Source organism: Struthio camelus, chromosome Z (assembly GCF_040807025.1).
Source record: "Struthio camelus isolate bStrCam1 chromosome Z, bStrCam1.hap1, whole genome shotgun sequence".
Taxonomy (NCBI): domain Eukaryota; kingdom Metazoa; phylum Chordata; class Aves; order Struthioniformes; family Struthionidae; genus Struthio; species Struthio camelus.
Window position 1 is genome coordinate 60,521,929 of NC_090982.1, and position 14,680 is coordinate 60,536,608.

Genomic DNA, 14,680 nt, shown 5'->3' on the forward strand with positions numbered 1-14,680 from the left:
GAGTCATAACAATAGCAGACGAAGAAGGTCCTCAACTGTGAGTTATAAGACAAGGAGATGTACATATTTTGAAACAGCCAATATATTGGAAAGAGTCAGAGTCTTAAAATGGCAGGACTTCATGGTGACTTCTTATATGTCTCAAAGACCCGTAAGTCTGAGGGAAAGACACTTACTTGTAAAGGTAATATTCGGCTTGATCCACCTCCTCTCGTGAAGAAATGTTATCAACAAACTGATTGAAAAATAAGAAATAGAAGCTTCAGAGGGAGCACCCACAAAGCATATTAGAATAAAATGCCACTTGAATTAATGGAGTACATTTGCATTGCATATCTAAGTGTTTGACAGTAATGGAGGTCTTCAAATCTTTGCTTACTGCTAGTCAGGTTTCTCCCACTTTGCTACAAGTAAAATCTTTTAAAAATGACCCTAAAAAGACTAAAACTACCTCTAAGAAATGCTACATAACTTGAAAACATGGAGACCATCTGAGAATAATGTCCATACAATCCAGCACCCGGTACTTTTGTTGCTCCCCTCTGAATTTTTTCCACTTCAATCACATCCTTTAATTTGAATCCACGTTTAGTTCTTAACTCTTCTTTCTGATTTGGGTAATTCTCCACAAGCCTTAGTCCTCTTTCTAGAAAGCATTCTTTTCCCTAACATTTACCTGTCTTGCCTATTCATACTATAAATTCTGAAGCACAGGGGCAACACTAGCTTGTATTTCACTAGTCTCAATCTTGCCTAGAATCTCTCAGAGCACAAATAAATAACAGTATGAAAAAAAAAAGACTAATACCTCCACAACACTTAAGTACAACTTTCCTCTCATGTAAAACCTCATCTATGCCAGGCAATCTTACAAAATTTTCAGTGCTACCAAATGTTTAAATAAAAGCAACATTTTCAGCCAGACTTTGTCTTATGGTAACAATGAATCCTGTCTTCCTGTAGGTTTAACTAACATGAGCATAAAGATGCTGGAACACTGCAGAGACTCCTCTATATAATGCCTTTAGCTCAGAATATACAAACACCATGATCTCCAGGTCAGTGTTTCTTTTTATCCTAAAAGTATGCTAAAAACAGTAGTTTCAGCTGTCTCGCCCTCCCGTTTCTTAATTCTCCTTGCACACTGTCTACATGTAGATCTCATCTTTGAGTATGGCAATAGCATGCCTGTATACTTTATTGATATTTTAGAAAATGAGACTCTGATCTGTGAGCTACAGGTATTGGAATGTGGGTCTATTTGACAGCCTGGAAATGCTACCTCTCCAGAAAAAACAAAGTAGGAGCGTGAGGAAGGAAAGGAACAAAGCTGATTAAATAACAAAAGGGGAGAAGAATATCCACTTCTCTCATGGACGTCGTCTCAGAAGAAATGATCAACAATTTTTGGTTATGGTACAAAACGTTCTACAACTCTTCAGTTACTGGTACCAAAGATCCGAATTACTGTAATTGTCACTGAGGTGCCACGGTGGCGATTCAGCTTTTTTGGATAATTTTGAATTCTGAAATTTGATTTTGAAAATGAAGTGCCAAGTTTATTCTGCTTTCTCAGTACAAAACACCACTTACCTAGAGAACTTAAAAGCACATCTTGCGTTTCTGCCTTCACTTCTCCTCCCCAGATTGAACCATCCAAAGGATGGCTCTGGTTACTAATTCCAGTAAGAGCAAGGGGTTCATGTAACCCACATTAACATTTGTCCTGTCAGAGTCTGCTAAGGTGAGGAAAGAAAATTGTAGCAGCAAAACGTAGCCACCTCTGCCTTACTCCCAAAGGAGCCTGGAAGTATAGGAAGATGCACGCAGATAGGCAGTGTGCTAATCCAATGCATTCCCTTAGCAGCTTGGGTTCCTACAAAGTGCCTCAGGGGGTGGGGTGCTAAAGCTCTTCCTGACAAAGACAGAAACACAAGAAGGCAGGGAACCTATATCATGGAAATACATAGCTTAGTAACAGAGTGAGGCCCCACTTCACTGAATGCTTTACCTAACAGAAAAACAACCTATTTCCTTTCGGAAGAGCCTACGGTCCAGATATTAACTAATGAGCACAAAGTAGCAATAAGACAGTTTTACACACCAATTTAACAGCATAATAAGACATTTACGATTCCAGAACTCCCAGCAGAGGTGATATCATTTATCCCTTCTGAGCTCACTTGATTTCATAAGCATCCTATTGTCATTCCTATCACTTTATGATTGGAATTTATTCCTTACCCGGGCTATTGTCAAAGAGCTGACAGGCAGTTTTCTTTCATAGGTTCTGTCCATTAAGGTGGCTAATTCAGCTGCAGAAAACAAAAGAAGAGTGCTTAATCAGCTGAGATTACAGGAAAATCTACAGAGCTATCATATAGCTTGGAATAGAGCCTATGTCCATGAAGTTTAATGTTGGTTCTCTAATAATGTCTTCTTTAATTCTCATTCTGAAGTTGTACAAAAACAATACTGTCCATAAAATAATAATATACGGAAGGATTTTCAACATTATGATTTTATACTGTAGCGATAGCTAAAAAACCTGAGTAGACGTCTTGAAAATTCACACTTGCTTTCAAGCTTAGCATTTGCTAGACAGTGCTTTTGTGGGGTGGGTTTCTCCTTCAATTTATGGTAAAACAACAAGACACAGAAATAAGCAGTACCATTCTGATGAACCCTACAGGCACAAACAGCAATCCAAAGAAATCCAGTTAATCAAATTGGGCACTTGGCCAGTACCTTATTAACTTTCTGTTCCAGCAGTCATATAACAATATTAATTTGACTACACAGGAACTTGAAGCTTTTGACTGTTTAACAGGTAACCGAACACTGAACTCAATGAATATAATTTGGAGTTTTATTTTTGTATTCTTCCTGGAAAATAATGATGACCCAGGAAGAGTGAGCTGTTTACTGTTATGCTCAGTGTGAGCTGTTTGCCTCTTTCCGGAAGCCCATACTGATGGCACTCCATCTACAATATTCAGAGACATCCATCATACACTTTCTATCCTCCTGCACCTTCCAGCACCATCAACCGTATGCATTCTCTCTCTATCTCCAGCACTTCCCTTTATCCTTTGCATATGGAGACTCTAGCTGTTTTTAACCCAGCAACAGCCTCCTTTTACACCTCTGGATCAGCCCCACTGGCCATGCTGCAAGAACTGATGGGCTGGCTAACTTTGCAATTCATTTTCTGCAAAGGTCACAATGGTTATCTGAACTCCACACCTCAATGAAACATCAGTGGGCATAATTTGCAGCATCACATCACAATCGACTAACGCTTCCACTCTGGCAAAACTGGCAAGGACAGGTAATAAGGAAGCAGCATTGCTCCAATAACATTCAGTGTCTCTGAGGGATGCAGTCTGTGAATGCATTGTCCACAGAACAAGCAATATCACTAACCATCATTTTAAAAACACTCCTGTACCACTAGTGAATACTGAGGGATACATGCAGTTCTAATAGCAAGAACCGCATGCAGTGCTACTGTGATCATATAGGTACTTTTGTAAATTACAACACACATGCGATGCAAAGATTGTTGCTGCAGTAAAACGCTGGAGTCTTTGTTTGGAGCTAAGTGTTAAACTCCTAGATTAGATAATGTTGCTGTCCACTCCACACCAGAGTATTTTCTATTTACATAGCATCCTCCTGAGGCACTTGGGGTGCTTTTCAAAACACAAAAAAAAACCTTCCTGACATGCAGGTATCTCGTGCTTAGGGAAGGCAGACACCACGCGATCATGAAAAAGAAAGGAAATCTGGGGCAAGGGCACTGAGGGAGTATCAGCTCTGATGAAATACAATGCAGGACGGTGAGATGAGGTGGGCCACCAAGGCCATTCTCTACCGCACAATCACTATAACAGCAGACAACTCTTTTAATGGTAAAGAATTTTCTGCGGGAATAGCCTTATAAGAAGTGCCTGTACCCTACTCTATAGGTCCCTTCTCTCCACCACTCATGATGGTCATGGTAGAGCATGGCTCCACTCCACATGAAGCACAACCAATGTAAATTCTTTGAGGGCATTCCCAGTAGTGCTAGAAGTCAGACAGAACAGATGTTGCAGCCAACAACATCAGAAATTAGGTTAGGAATCAGAAAAAGGCTAGATGTTTGCCTAAACATGCTAAGCCAACTGTCAGCTGATGTCCTTCATCTGCACTCAGAGATAGCTGAAAAAAGCATTGGTCAAGTATTCACTCAGAAATCTGCTTTGTTTAATAACATGGCAATGTCACTCTGAGATGAACAACTGTACAGGTGGGGATCACATTTATCTACTCCAGAACTATTTTTTCAAATTCACTGAGTTGTCATGCATCTCCCTTTGAGAACTGGAAGGTGATGCCTAAGACCGGCACGGGCAACACTCAGCCCGAGCCTAGGACTTCTTTTGTCTAGGTGCTCATGAAGCTGAAGAGCCCATCTCAGGAAACACTGACAGACTTAGGTAAAATATAAGCCAAATGAATACAACGTCAAGAGTGCAGGATCCCAAGACCGCTCGCCATTTATACACAGGCCTCCTCCGGGAGTGTTCACGTGCAGAATTTCAATGATTGACCTTTTGTGCTGTCTGAAAAGCTGGAACGCTCCATCAAAACTTTAGCATGGAAGGCAACATGAAGCACTTATCCATCAGCACTGGTGTAAGAATCACGATAAAATGAAAGCTGATTAAACCTTAAAGAATAAGAGACAAATCAAGTTAATTGGAAACTTAGCTTTGTTGCCAGACAAACTGCAGTTTCTGCTCTAGTTTCTAGACATGCCTAATTTGCAGTGAGTAATCCTTTCCTGGTTTGCTTTCTTAGAAGAGTGTCTAAGAGCAGATTTTTTTTTCTCAGATTCATGATTTGAAATAATTCAGCTACCTTCTGTGAACCACGCTTGCTCTGTAACTTGCTGTTCAGTAATCAACATTATTGCTTTCTCCCAATTAAAAACACCCGGACAGAAATACTAGAATGCAAGAGCATGAACGCTTGAGTCTTTTAGCGCTGTTGGTAGTAAAACTGGAGTGCTAACATTAGCGTAGGAAGTAAGTGCTTTTATGACCAAAGTAAAATCATATGTACGTTCTAACAGATCTATGTTGCAAGTACTTTTACGCTATTTATCTGCTAGTCATTACCAAAGGGGATGCTAGCATATCAACTCTCTCAAAACTATTGTCTAAAAATGAATTTCTCCAAAATTAACTTTTACAAAACTTTCATTCCCCCTACAAAAATACTTGTGCATATTGCAGAATCTCATGGATTTAAACAAACTAACAGACAACCCGTAAGTCTAAGCAGAGGTCACTTCACTTTTGGGCATGATTTGACAGTTGTCTTTAGAACAGCATGTAGGATTTCATGTTCGCTTTTTTTTTTTTTCTCATTTGTTCACAGAAGCTCAATTTCTTGCTTCCTGCAACTGGATGGTTCAGAATACCAACTGGAAAAATGCAGTCCCTCACCCTTCAAATTATTGTTTACGACATCTAATACCTATCTAGTGGCCTATGAAATCCATATAGTTTCAGTTTGATTCCCAGTGTATGCCTATCCACAGCATGTAACCACTCTGACAAGTGGAATGTTCGACCACTATGCAAGGTCTTGGAATAGGAACTACCCTCTCACTCTTACTAGTGATCCCTCCAGGACAGGGCTGAAATCTAGTGATGGGGCAGCAACTGGGATGTTGATAGAACTGTCACCCAAAGTTTACCTGTCCTAGGGATGACAGGCAGAACTCACAAGCAAACATTTAGCTTTCATAAAAGAAAGCTCTGATTTGTTTTATAGCCACAAGAAAAATATAAAGGAAAGTTGAGGTGAGTACAAATTACAAATTATGTTCCGCATTTCCCACAATATCCACATCCCTAGTAGCTTCTGGAAAGACCTACAGCTTTGTACCAAAGAATGCTTTGAATGGAAATTATTCAAGTCTGCAAAGGCAGCACCGCCACCTGGTGTTCCTCTCAGATAGGTGATGAGCCACTTCATTACAAGTTTTTCTAATCAAAAATACCTTTTCTATGTCACTTGCGTTTTGCCATCCCCTTGGATTTTGATAATCTCCGTGCTTGTCATCAAGACACTTATCGTTACCTCGTTTGACTTGTTAGTGATAAACCAACTGTAACATTAGAGAATCTAAGTCCAGCCAAGCCTCCTGCTTCCTTGATAACTAATTTTTAGTAAGTGGACTTCAAATTACTACTAAGCAGATATCTTCCTACCAGTCAGCAGTTTACAAATGGTAAATTAAGGCACTTTCAAGCCCTACTTTTTTGAATAAGTGTGCTTCTGTACACAAAACACATGCCTTTTCCCATGCCTTTTCCAGTATTGAGATTTGTTAAGCCCACTCATGCTAAACTGAGACTACAGTCATGTGCACTTATTCTTATGGAGTAGAGAATAAGCCTTACTGTGTCTTACACGGACACAGTAAATGAGTTAAGAGTCCAGGACGGCACCACAGCACTGTAGCAGAGAAATGGAACTAAATTTAAACAAAAAGTGATATATTCTCATGACATAATTTTGCATAACAATTCTGAAACAGTGTTTGAAATACCTAGATAAAAGAGCATCTCCCGAATACAGCGAATTTACTCTAGCTATAGTCACCAGTTACTACACACAAGATTGCATGTGCAGCCATACAACTGACAGCTACGGAGCAGATGTCTGTGGTGCTGTCTCCTCTTTGAAAATGCTAATGCAGCTGGCACTGTGTTAACTTGCTTTCTCTTTTCTGTGAGCACAAAATGAAAATGCAAAGTAGTTCTTCAGAGAACATGCAGCAGGCGTCCGCTTTGGACCAAGGTCTTTAGCAGAGCAGCAGCTAGAACTTTGCTAGCCAAAGAGTCACAAAAGGTCCTGGCAAGCCTGGGTGAAGCCAGGCATTGACTGCACGAGCGCTTGTACAGCAACGTTTTTCTTTACAATGGATTTCTATTGCCTAGGACGTTGGTCAAAATAGGAATCATTTTTCATCTGGAGGTGAATGGTTCAAATACATCCCAGATCATTAATGTCTGTGGCTCCAATACAAAAAGGGCTTGCACAGAGGGGAGCAGTCCCGTTGACCATAAAGAGTTACAAGGTACAACAGTCTCTGAAGGATCCAGGCTACAGCCATGAGCACCCACCATCTGGTTCTGGCCCATGCAGAGTAAAATATGTTGACAATATCAACCTATCAGTTCATGGCCAAGTAACAAAAATAAATTAACGTATATAATGCTGAAGACGTCATTCTGATCGCTGTCTGTCTTCCTGCCTGACAAAAGCCCTTGAATTTCATCTGTTGATTCTTTTTCCAGCCCAATAATTTGTGTTACAATTAACAAATATAGTCCAAGGCATATAAAACTCAGGAATGAAAAATGGAAGATAAAGATTATGTATTAAGGGATTCTCTAAGACAATTTCACTCATGGCATAAAATAACGTATTTGTATCTTTAGCCTAGAAAAAAATTTGTCATGAATGCTTTCCATGCAATATATTCACCAGAAAGATGGTGGAATGTCATCTGACATGTAATCTAGCCAAAGAGTTTACCTACAAAATTCCCAAGAGGGATTTCAGTATCATAGCTCAATATAAAACTTATCTGAAATATTTTTCTCCCCCCACAGAAATAACAGAATTTCAATAAGAAATACAATTGTTCCTCCTGCAAAATTGTGAAGAAAATGTTCTTTTAAAATACCATTTTTAAACAGTAATGACCTACAATACTTATGTAATAGGTGCTTTTTCACACTGCATTACAATTAAAAACTAAATGTTTTAAAATTTCAACAAAGAATACACTCAGTCTTCTAATTTTCAGACATAAAAATATGACATTCATAAAATCTTTGTATTTTGTGAAAGAAAAAACACCACCTAATGGAAACCAAATATTAACTAGTTGGGCAAATTCTGACTTGTTTCTGCATATAGGTTTGAACATGCAAGAGATTTTTAACATATAGGGCAGATTTTGACACAGAATCGCAGAAGCATTTTACTTCATACATATGCTTATTTTGAATGATTCACGGACCATGAGCTAGTCTAAAATGATTTTAGACTTTACGTTTGCAATTAATAAGTCAAGTGGAGGAAAAAAAGGAAGAAACTCTTCTCACCCAGGCTATGCTCCTCTTTTTTTCTCTTTTCCCATTTTGAGCTGTCCACATACGCTGGAGAAAGTAGAGATCTTCTGCCTAATGAAAAAAAGAAATCAGTATGTAAGACATCTCTAAAGAAGAAAATCAAAATTCTATTAAAGATCATCTTTTTTCTGCCATATTTACTGAGCTGGATGCATTAAACTGCCTTTATGGCACAGCTGTTAGAAGCAGCAACTGTAACAGTTTGCATTCCCTGTATTAGGACAAGCCATGACCTTGTTATTTTTAATACAGTAAAAAGTCTTCCCCTAAAAGTTTTTTCAGCATGAGACAAATTTCCCCCAAAATGAAATCTATTTTTAAGAAAATGATAAAGGTAGGAAAAAACAAACAAAAATAACTTTGCACATATAGACCCTTTTTGTCAAATGTTCACATTTAGTTAAATGCAGGCTTAAAAGCATAAGCATAAAACACCTGTGCATCACTAACACGATGATGCTTTGAAGATGCATGATGAACATTGGAGTAAGATTTGTTGAAGGACATAGAAATGCAAGCAGAAGGCTGCAGAATCTAATGTTAAGAAACGTGAACTATTTTAAAATAAACATTACTAGCTACACAGAATTCTTAGCAACTACCTTAAAAGCATTATCTGAAAATGTATCCGCTACCAATAAAATTTGTTACTGTTGAAAGCAAAATAATTATCCCCCTTAGCTTTACCATCTTTCTGACATGTAAGGATGCCCAGCTCCTGAATACCTTTGCAAATTTTTTTTCCAAAAGACCTAGTATTTGGAGTCCAACAGTCATAACATAAGAATACTATGTACATAGCTTTACCACAGTCAAAAAAGGAGAAGAGGTGGGTTTTTTTAAAAGATATTTTTCATTATACTGAGAAGTGATGCATATAACAGATCTAGGATTTTTTAGGATAAAGTTTTGTGTGTTTCTTCAGAGCCAAGGATGGCACTAGAAAATATAAGTGTCTGAAAAACTTTTTTCTACAGTACAAACAACTACATGTCAGGAAGGCAGGTCTGAATCCTTCATGCTGGTTCACTTCTGAGCAGCTACAGTGCCAGAGCCAAAGGCGATATTTTTGAGATATGGGCATCTACCTATTAGGAAGCAACACAGAGACAGTGGTAACGAATTAAGCTGCAAAGGCACAACAAAGTTACCCAACGTTGCTTTAACAAAACATTGCTGAGTTGCATCTCCCAGATGTCAGTTTTTTGCAAAGACAGCTTTTCAAAAACTTTGATCTTGGTTGGGCTTTTGTCATCTTATTTAGGCAGGTTTTACTGAACATTTACTGCCTCGGGTTTGGCGGCCTCAATACTACTTGGCATTAATTCCTGTGATGCAAAAAAGGTAGGTCCTTAGATATTATGCTATGAAGTCAGGTGGAATATACGTAAAGATATGTAAAAACAAATTAACAGTACTTTTCTGCACCTCGTGCTACTGACACGCAGCTCTCGAAGTCCCTTACATCTTTACGCACCTGTATAAGGCCGGAGGTGCAAGGCTCTACCCAGCCCCCGTCCCTGCGCACCCGCCGCCGGCGGCGCCGGCCGCCGCCCCCGCTCACCCCGGCCACCGGCAAGCCCGGCCCGGCCCCGCCAGGACCCCGCGCCGCCGCCCCGGCCCCGGCCCCGGCCCCGCCGCCCGCCCAGCGCTGCCGCCATCGCCACGGCCCGGCCCGGCCCGGCCCGCGGCCGCAGCGCGCCCTGCTAGCCACCGACCTGCCGCAGCGCCGGCGGCCCTCCCGCTCCGCAGCAAGCCGCGGCCGAGCGCGGCGACGGCCATGGCGCCGACGGCCGAGAGAGCGGGCGGAGCGAGGCGGGGCGGGGCGGGCAGAGGGGTGGGGGGCGGGGCCCGCCAGCGCCCCGCCCCCGCCGGCGTCAGGCCCGCGCAGAAAATGGCGGCGGTGCTAGCGGGCGGCTCCCGGCGGGTGGCGCGGGAGGCGGTGCGGCGCTCGGCGCTGCGTCCACCCGCTCCGGGCTGCTGGAGCTGCGCGCCTGGAGGTACCGTAGGCTGCGCGCCGGGGGCTGGCGGCGGCGGCGCGGGGCTCTGGCCTGCTGTTGCTGCCGCCGTGGGGGCGGCGCGGGAACTACGGCTCCCGGCAGGCCTGGCGAGCGGCGGCGGTTGGCGGGGCGGTTGCGGGGCTCCGAGGCGGCGGCGTGCTGTGGCGGGCAGTGCTGGCTGGGTCGAGAGAGGCCCGCTGCGCCGGCGTCGCTTGGTGTGGGCTGTGCTTGCTGGTGGCTGGAAACGAGCCGCCAAAGGGAGCGGCGGGCTGCTGTAATGGGGACCGCGAGCCGAGGAGGGCGGCGAGAGGCGGCAGGCGGGGGAAGTAGCCGGCGTTTGGAGGGGGCATCCCGGCGGAGGGGTCTGTCGGCCGCGCCACAAGGCGAGGGCTGTGAATCCCGTATTGTTTGCTTCAGTTCTCTGCGCATCTCTTGCCTCATCTGCTTTTTAAGAAATACTGCTTCTTAAATGCGTATTTATTCTGGGAGGATGGTATCTGCCCGTTGACGCCACTTTGCACTGTGGCCGAGTTTTGAAGGTCGAGGTGCTCCCTCGCCCAAAGGCCGAGACGAGGGACAAGCAGACAGGAGGCGTTTGGCAGAGGGCCCCCCCAGCGTAACCCGGGGCGAAACCCCCAGGCTTGTTCCCCTCTGGGCTCCCTGCAGGTGTCCCGTGCAGGGAGAGCGTCCACCTGGAAATGTCTTAGTCTGTGTATTGCTCAGTTGTACTCTTTTGAGAGGTGAAGATTCACCCTTGGTCTGACCGTCACTGGCTGTCCTTTCCAGAAGGCTGTGACATATCTGAGATAAGCAGGTCCCCTCATAAAGCCTCAGAGCGACCTTCACATGCTGCTGTGCACCGCAGGCTGGTGACTGTTTCAAGCTCCCTCCTTTTGCCTTGAAGACTTCTGTTTAGCTTTATTTTGCTTTGTTTTTTAACTCTGTAAGGTGTGAAGTTAACGAAGTGGTAGGATTCACGTAATTGAATTCAAGAAGGGTAAAGCTCTGTTGCCCAAAGCTATCTGCTGATAGCCTGTGACAGCTGAGTGCTTGTGATGCATGTGCGACTGCAAACATAAGCATGATCCCTGTCTCAGCTTGAAAGAGGCCAAATCAGGGATGGTCTTTCAGTGTTAGACCAGCTGAGAAGGTCTGTGGGATGTAAATGGCTCAATAATCCAGGTTAATTTCATCCTGGATAAAGGTTTTTTTTTTTTTTAACCTATTGGAACTGAGTTGGAGTTGTTACCATTAAATTTCATGGGTGCAGGTGCCATGGCGTGGATTTTTCCCCCCTGACTTTGTAGAGTATATTGTTAGCTTGCCTGGCTAAGGTAGCAAACAAGCATTTTTATTTAGGTGGCCTGCTACTTAGAGCGAGAGGAGTACAGAAGAATAAATAACCTAACTTGGGTCAATACTTGCTATTGTCCATTAATGATTAGAATCATTCTTTTATCAGCCAACACCTTAGAAGTGTAGATTGTGGCAGTGTAAACTCTTACAGTTACTCTCTGTTGCAGAATCACTGGTTTCAAGTAGACTCTACTACTGGAGAGCTGTGTATGACAGGAAGAAGTTCAGAAATAGTGTTGGCATGACAACACTGTTATTAAAGGAGCTTACAAAACAGTGCAGTTGAGGATAGCACCCAAAGTTAATTTTGAGATTATAGGCTCAGTGGCTATTTTTTATCTGATATCTGTACAGTGCCAGAACTTCACTAGGTCTCCTGAGAGTTACTGCAATCCAAGTAATTATCTTTGCGTTTTTCCCCCTAGTCTCCTCATTGGCTTGGGAGCTTTCAGGATGATGCATTCTACAATAATGGGAGCAACAGTTATGAGGAAAGGAAGCTCTGAATTCCGGTGAATAAAGAGAGAAGAAAAACCCTATGGGATGGAAAGAAGGATCTTGTTTCTATCAGAGTCCTCTTGTAGCTTGACTAGGCAGGAGTTATGCTGTCTCCGTTTTAGGTTTTCTCTTGCACATCTAGTACAGATACGCTTCTTCCTCGTATATATTAATACTGGAAAAGGTATGACATGATGCTTGGATTTTTTTGCCAGTGACATGAGCAACTGTGATTCTTACAGTTGTTTAAGTGTTATCCTGCCATGGTAAATAACAGCAATAGTTTATGTGCAAAGATCAATACTATCAAAGCAGACAGTATGGTACCAAACTTAACCTTCCTTTTTGTTTCTCCTGGTAGGAAAGCGCTATCTGCTAACAGAAGATGATTTAAAGTTACGACAATTTCAGCAGACAAAAGTGGCAATTAGAAATGAAGTTCATGGCAATAAAGGTATTAGTATTTATTTGATGATCATCACCCTGAGTCCTAGTCTGAGTACTGTGAAACAAGCAGACAGTCAAAGCCATCAAAATATGATGCAAAATTTATCCCATTTAAAGTAACATCTTGCATCTTCCTCTTGCAGATTGGCTGTAGCAAAAATGTTCAGATCATCTGAGGCTTTGTAGAATGAAACAATATTAGTTATGCTGTGCTGGAAAAAGTGGAGCTTTAAACTACATTACATTATTACATTAAACTTTACATTACTTTACCTTAAACCTGAAATGCCTGTGTCCACACTTTTCCAAATCCATTAGATTTTCTGGTGGAAAATACTGCTTATCCATAAATCTTGCCTCACATACATCTTCAACAGAGAAAGTTAGTATAAAGCCTAGTAGCTACTTAGCTGTCTACAGTAGGCTTATGCTAGTAATTCTCCCTTAATCCGCTCTATAAATTTAGCTAGTTTATCCTTTAGCTTTGTCCCTTTTGTCTAATGTAACTTCTCAGTTGTACATCTGATTCCAGATGGTGTCTATAGACTCAAATCATGGAAAACAAGTTCATATTTTCCAACCTGATGAAGGAGCAAGATCTGCACGTTTTTCTTAGTGGAGATTTTGTCATGCTGGTTTAAAGTGTCTGCAAACACCTTTCTTTAAGGAAACTTAAATCTACCCTGAGAAATTAGACGAGGTTAGGTAAGACTGAACTTCCTGCAGCTGTTTAATCATCTGCAGGTGTTCTAGTGATGCAAAAACCTTTCACTTTGACAGTTGTCCCAAAGGATGCAGTTAATTTTTTAGTGTTAAGAAATGTACAGATATCAAATTCAGTTTTATACAAACAAGTCTTCTGGGATAGAGGGGGAGGTAAAGTCAGAATGAGAGTTTGTTTTAAGTGGTATCTTTGAATCGGACAGCGTCAAGGCCAATATTGTTGTATTTTGTTGTGTTAGTGGCATGCTCATACTGGACATGATTCGTCCTGTACTTACAATCTGTTGACTTTGTTGCAGTCTATTGACTTTGATCAATCACTCTGGCTGGAACAGTTTTGTAGAAGCCAAACACTTGGTTTTATGGGCCACGGTTTACTCTTTTGTTCTCCTCTGAGAACTATTGAAAACAACTGACCACCTGCTTCTATGTGCATGGTTTTTGTACTCATTTGAAAGATGAAAAGGAAAAGATGAAAAGGAGTGATTAGGACTAGTAATAAATATTGGTTTAGAAATGGGAAAAGCAGTAATAATTATTCTGATAATGTATTCTTTACAAATATAGTTTGGATCACAAGTTTCTTTAAATTTCTGTGCATCTTTGAACACATCATGAAAAAATATACACATATATATACCTATACGTCCTTCTGACCTCACAGGAGTCAGTCCTGCATCTTGGTCTTGAGGACTGTTTGCGTTTAGCAATGGATATAAATTTAATGCCGAAGTATGTTGCTCATTGGGGTGCTCTCCTGGCCCCTCTTGTGGAGGTTACTAGCTTGAAAACAGCAGTGACTGAGGTGCTGCTACACAAGTTCAGTTCACCCTCCCACAAGAGGGGCAGCATTATTAGAGGAACAGGACTGCCAGATGGTACATGTGATTTTAGTCTTGGGTGTTTGAGTCAGAGCCATGAGATTACTGAAGGACTGGCCTGTCGTCTTGTTCTGTCATAGGAAAACTGTCCTGGACAGAGACTTCTTTTTTTTTTCCTGGAGAGGGGAAGTCACACTATGCTTATGGCTGTGTATAGAAGTACATAGCTTATATACAAGACTCTTTGCCTTTACATCAATTATGAATGATTAACTATTAAACTCTTTTATACTTACAGTGTTGAAGAGAAGCATTTGTGCTAGTTTGAATCCTGGGTGGGACTAAGAAAAAAGCAGAAGGCAGAAAATGTCACTTACAAAACTTCTTTTCCCTCTTAGATTTTTGTATTACCTGATATATTCCTTAAAATATGCAATGGATTTGAGTCCACAATAAGCATCCTCTAAATCTTCCAAATCTGGAAAATTCCCACTTTGTGGGAATAACTAGACATGCTTCTTTATGGGAAACTTTATGCCTTTTTATTGGTGGTAAAATTAATCTTTCTGCACCTTTGAATCTCCATGTTTCAGGTACCAAGTATGGAACACAGATAATGGAATTACCTATA

General features: G+C 41.7%; 2 protein-coding genes across 15 annotated transcripts in view; one reads left to right on the forward strand and one right to left on the reverse strand.

The window, feature by feature from the left end:
* The window catches only part of MRPS27 (mitochondrial ribosomal protein S27), a 47,042-nt gene extending 37,013 nt beyond the window's left edge, over positions 1-10,029 (reverse strand). The window contains exons 1-5 of one of the 2 annotated variants that reach the window (XM_068928872.1): positions 9,923-10,007; positions 8,178-8,255; positions 4,599-4,717; positions 2,245-2,315; positions 177-235 (exon numbers count right to left, since the gene is read on the reverse strand). In XM_068928872.1, coding sequence (XP_068784973.1) covers positions 177-235; positions 2,245-2,315; positions 4,599-4,632 — 164 coding nt within the window. In that variant the 5' untranslated portion in view covers positions 4,633-4,717; positions 8,178-8,255; positions 9,923-10,007. Of the gene's footprint in view, positions 1-176; positions 236-2,244; positions 2,316-4,598; positions 4,718-8,177; positions 8,256-9,922 lie in introns of both variants that reach the window. The other variant, XM_068928871.1, reaches the window with a different exon arrangement.
* Positions 10,030-10,049: 20 nt separating this feature from the next.
* PTCD2 (pentatricopeptide repeat domain 2) overlaps positions 10,050-14,680 on the forward strand; it is a 106,101-nt gene continuing 101,470 nt past the window's right edge. For 9 of the 13 annotated variants that reach the window (XR_011138089.1, XR_011138087.1, XR_011138088.1 and 6 more), the window contains exons 1-3: positions 10,084-10,204; positions 11,986-12,242; positions 12,420-12,512. Coding sequence is in view for 10 of the 13 variants with exons in the window: in XM_068928883.1 (XP_068784984.1) it covers positions 12,104-12,242; positions 12,420-12,512 (232 nt within the window). In the remaining 3 variants the exon portion in view is untranslated. Of the gene's footprint in view, positions 10,205-11,985; positions 12,243-12,419; positions 12,513-14,680 lie in introns of all 13 variants that reach the window. The other 4 variants (XM_068928887.1, XM_068928877.1, XM_068928882.1 and 1 more) reach the window with 2 other exon arrangements.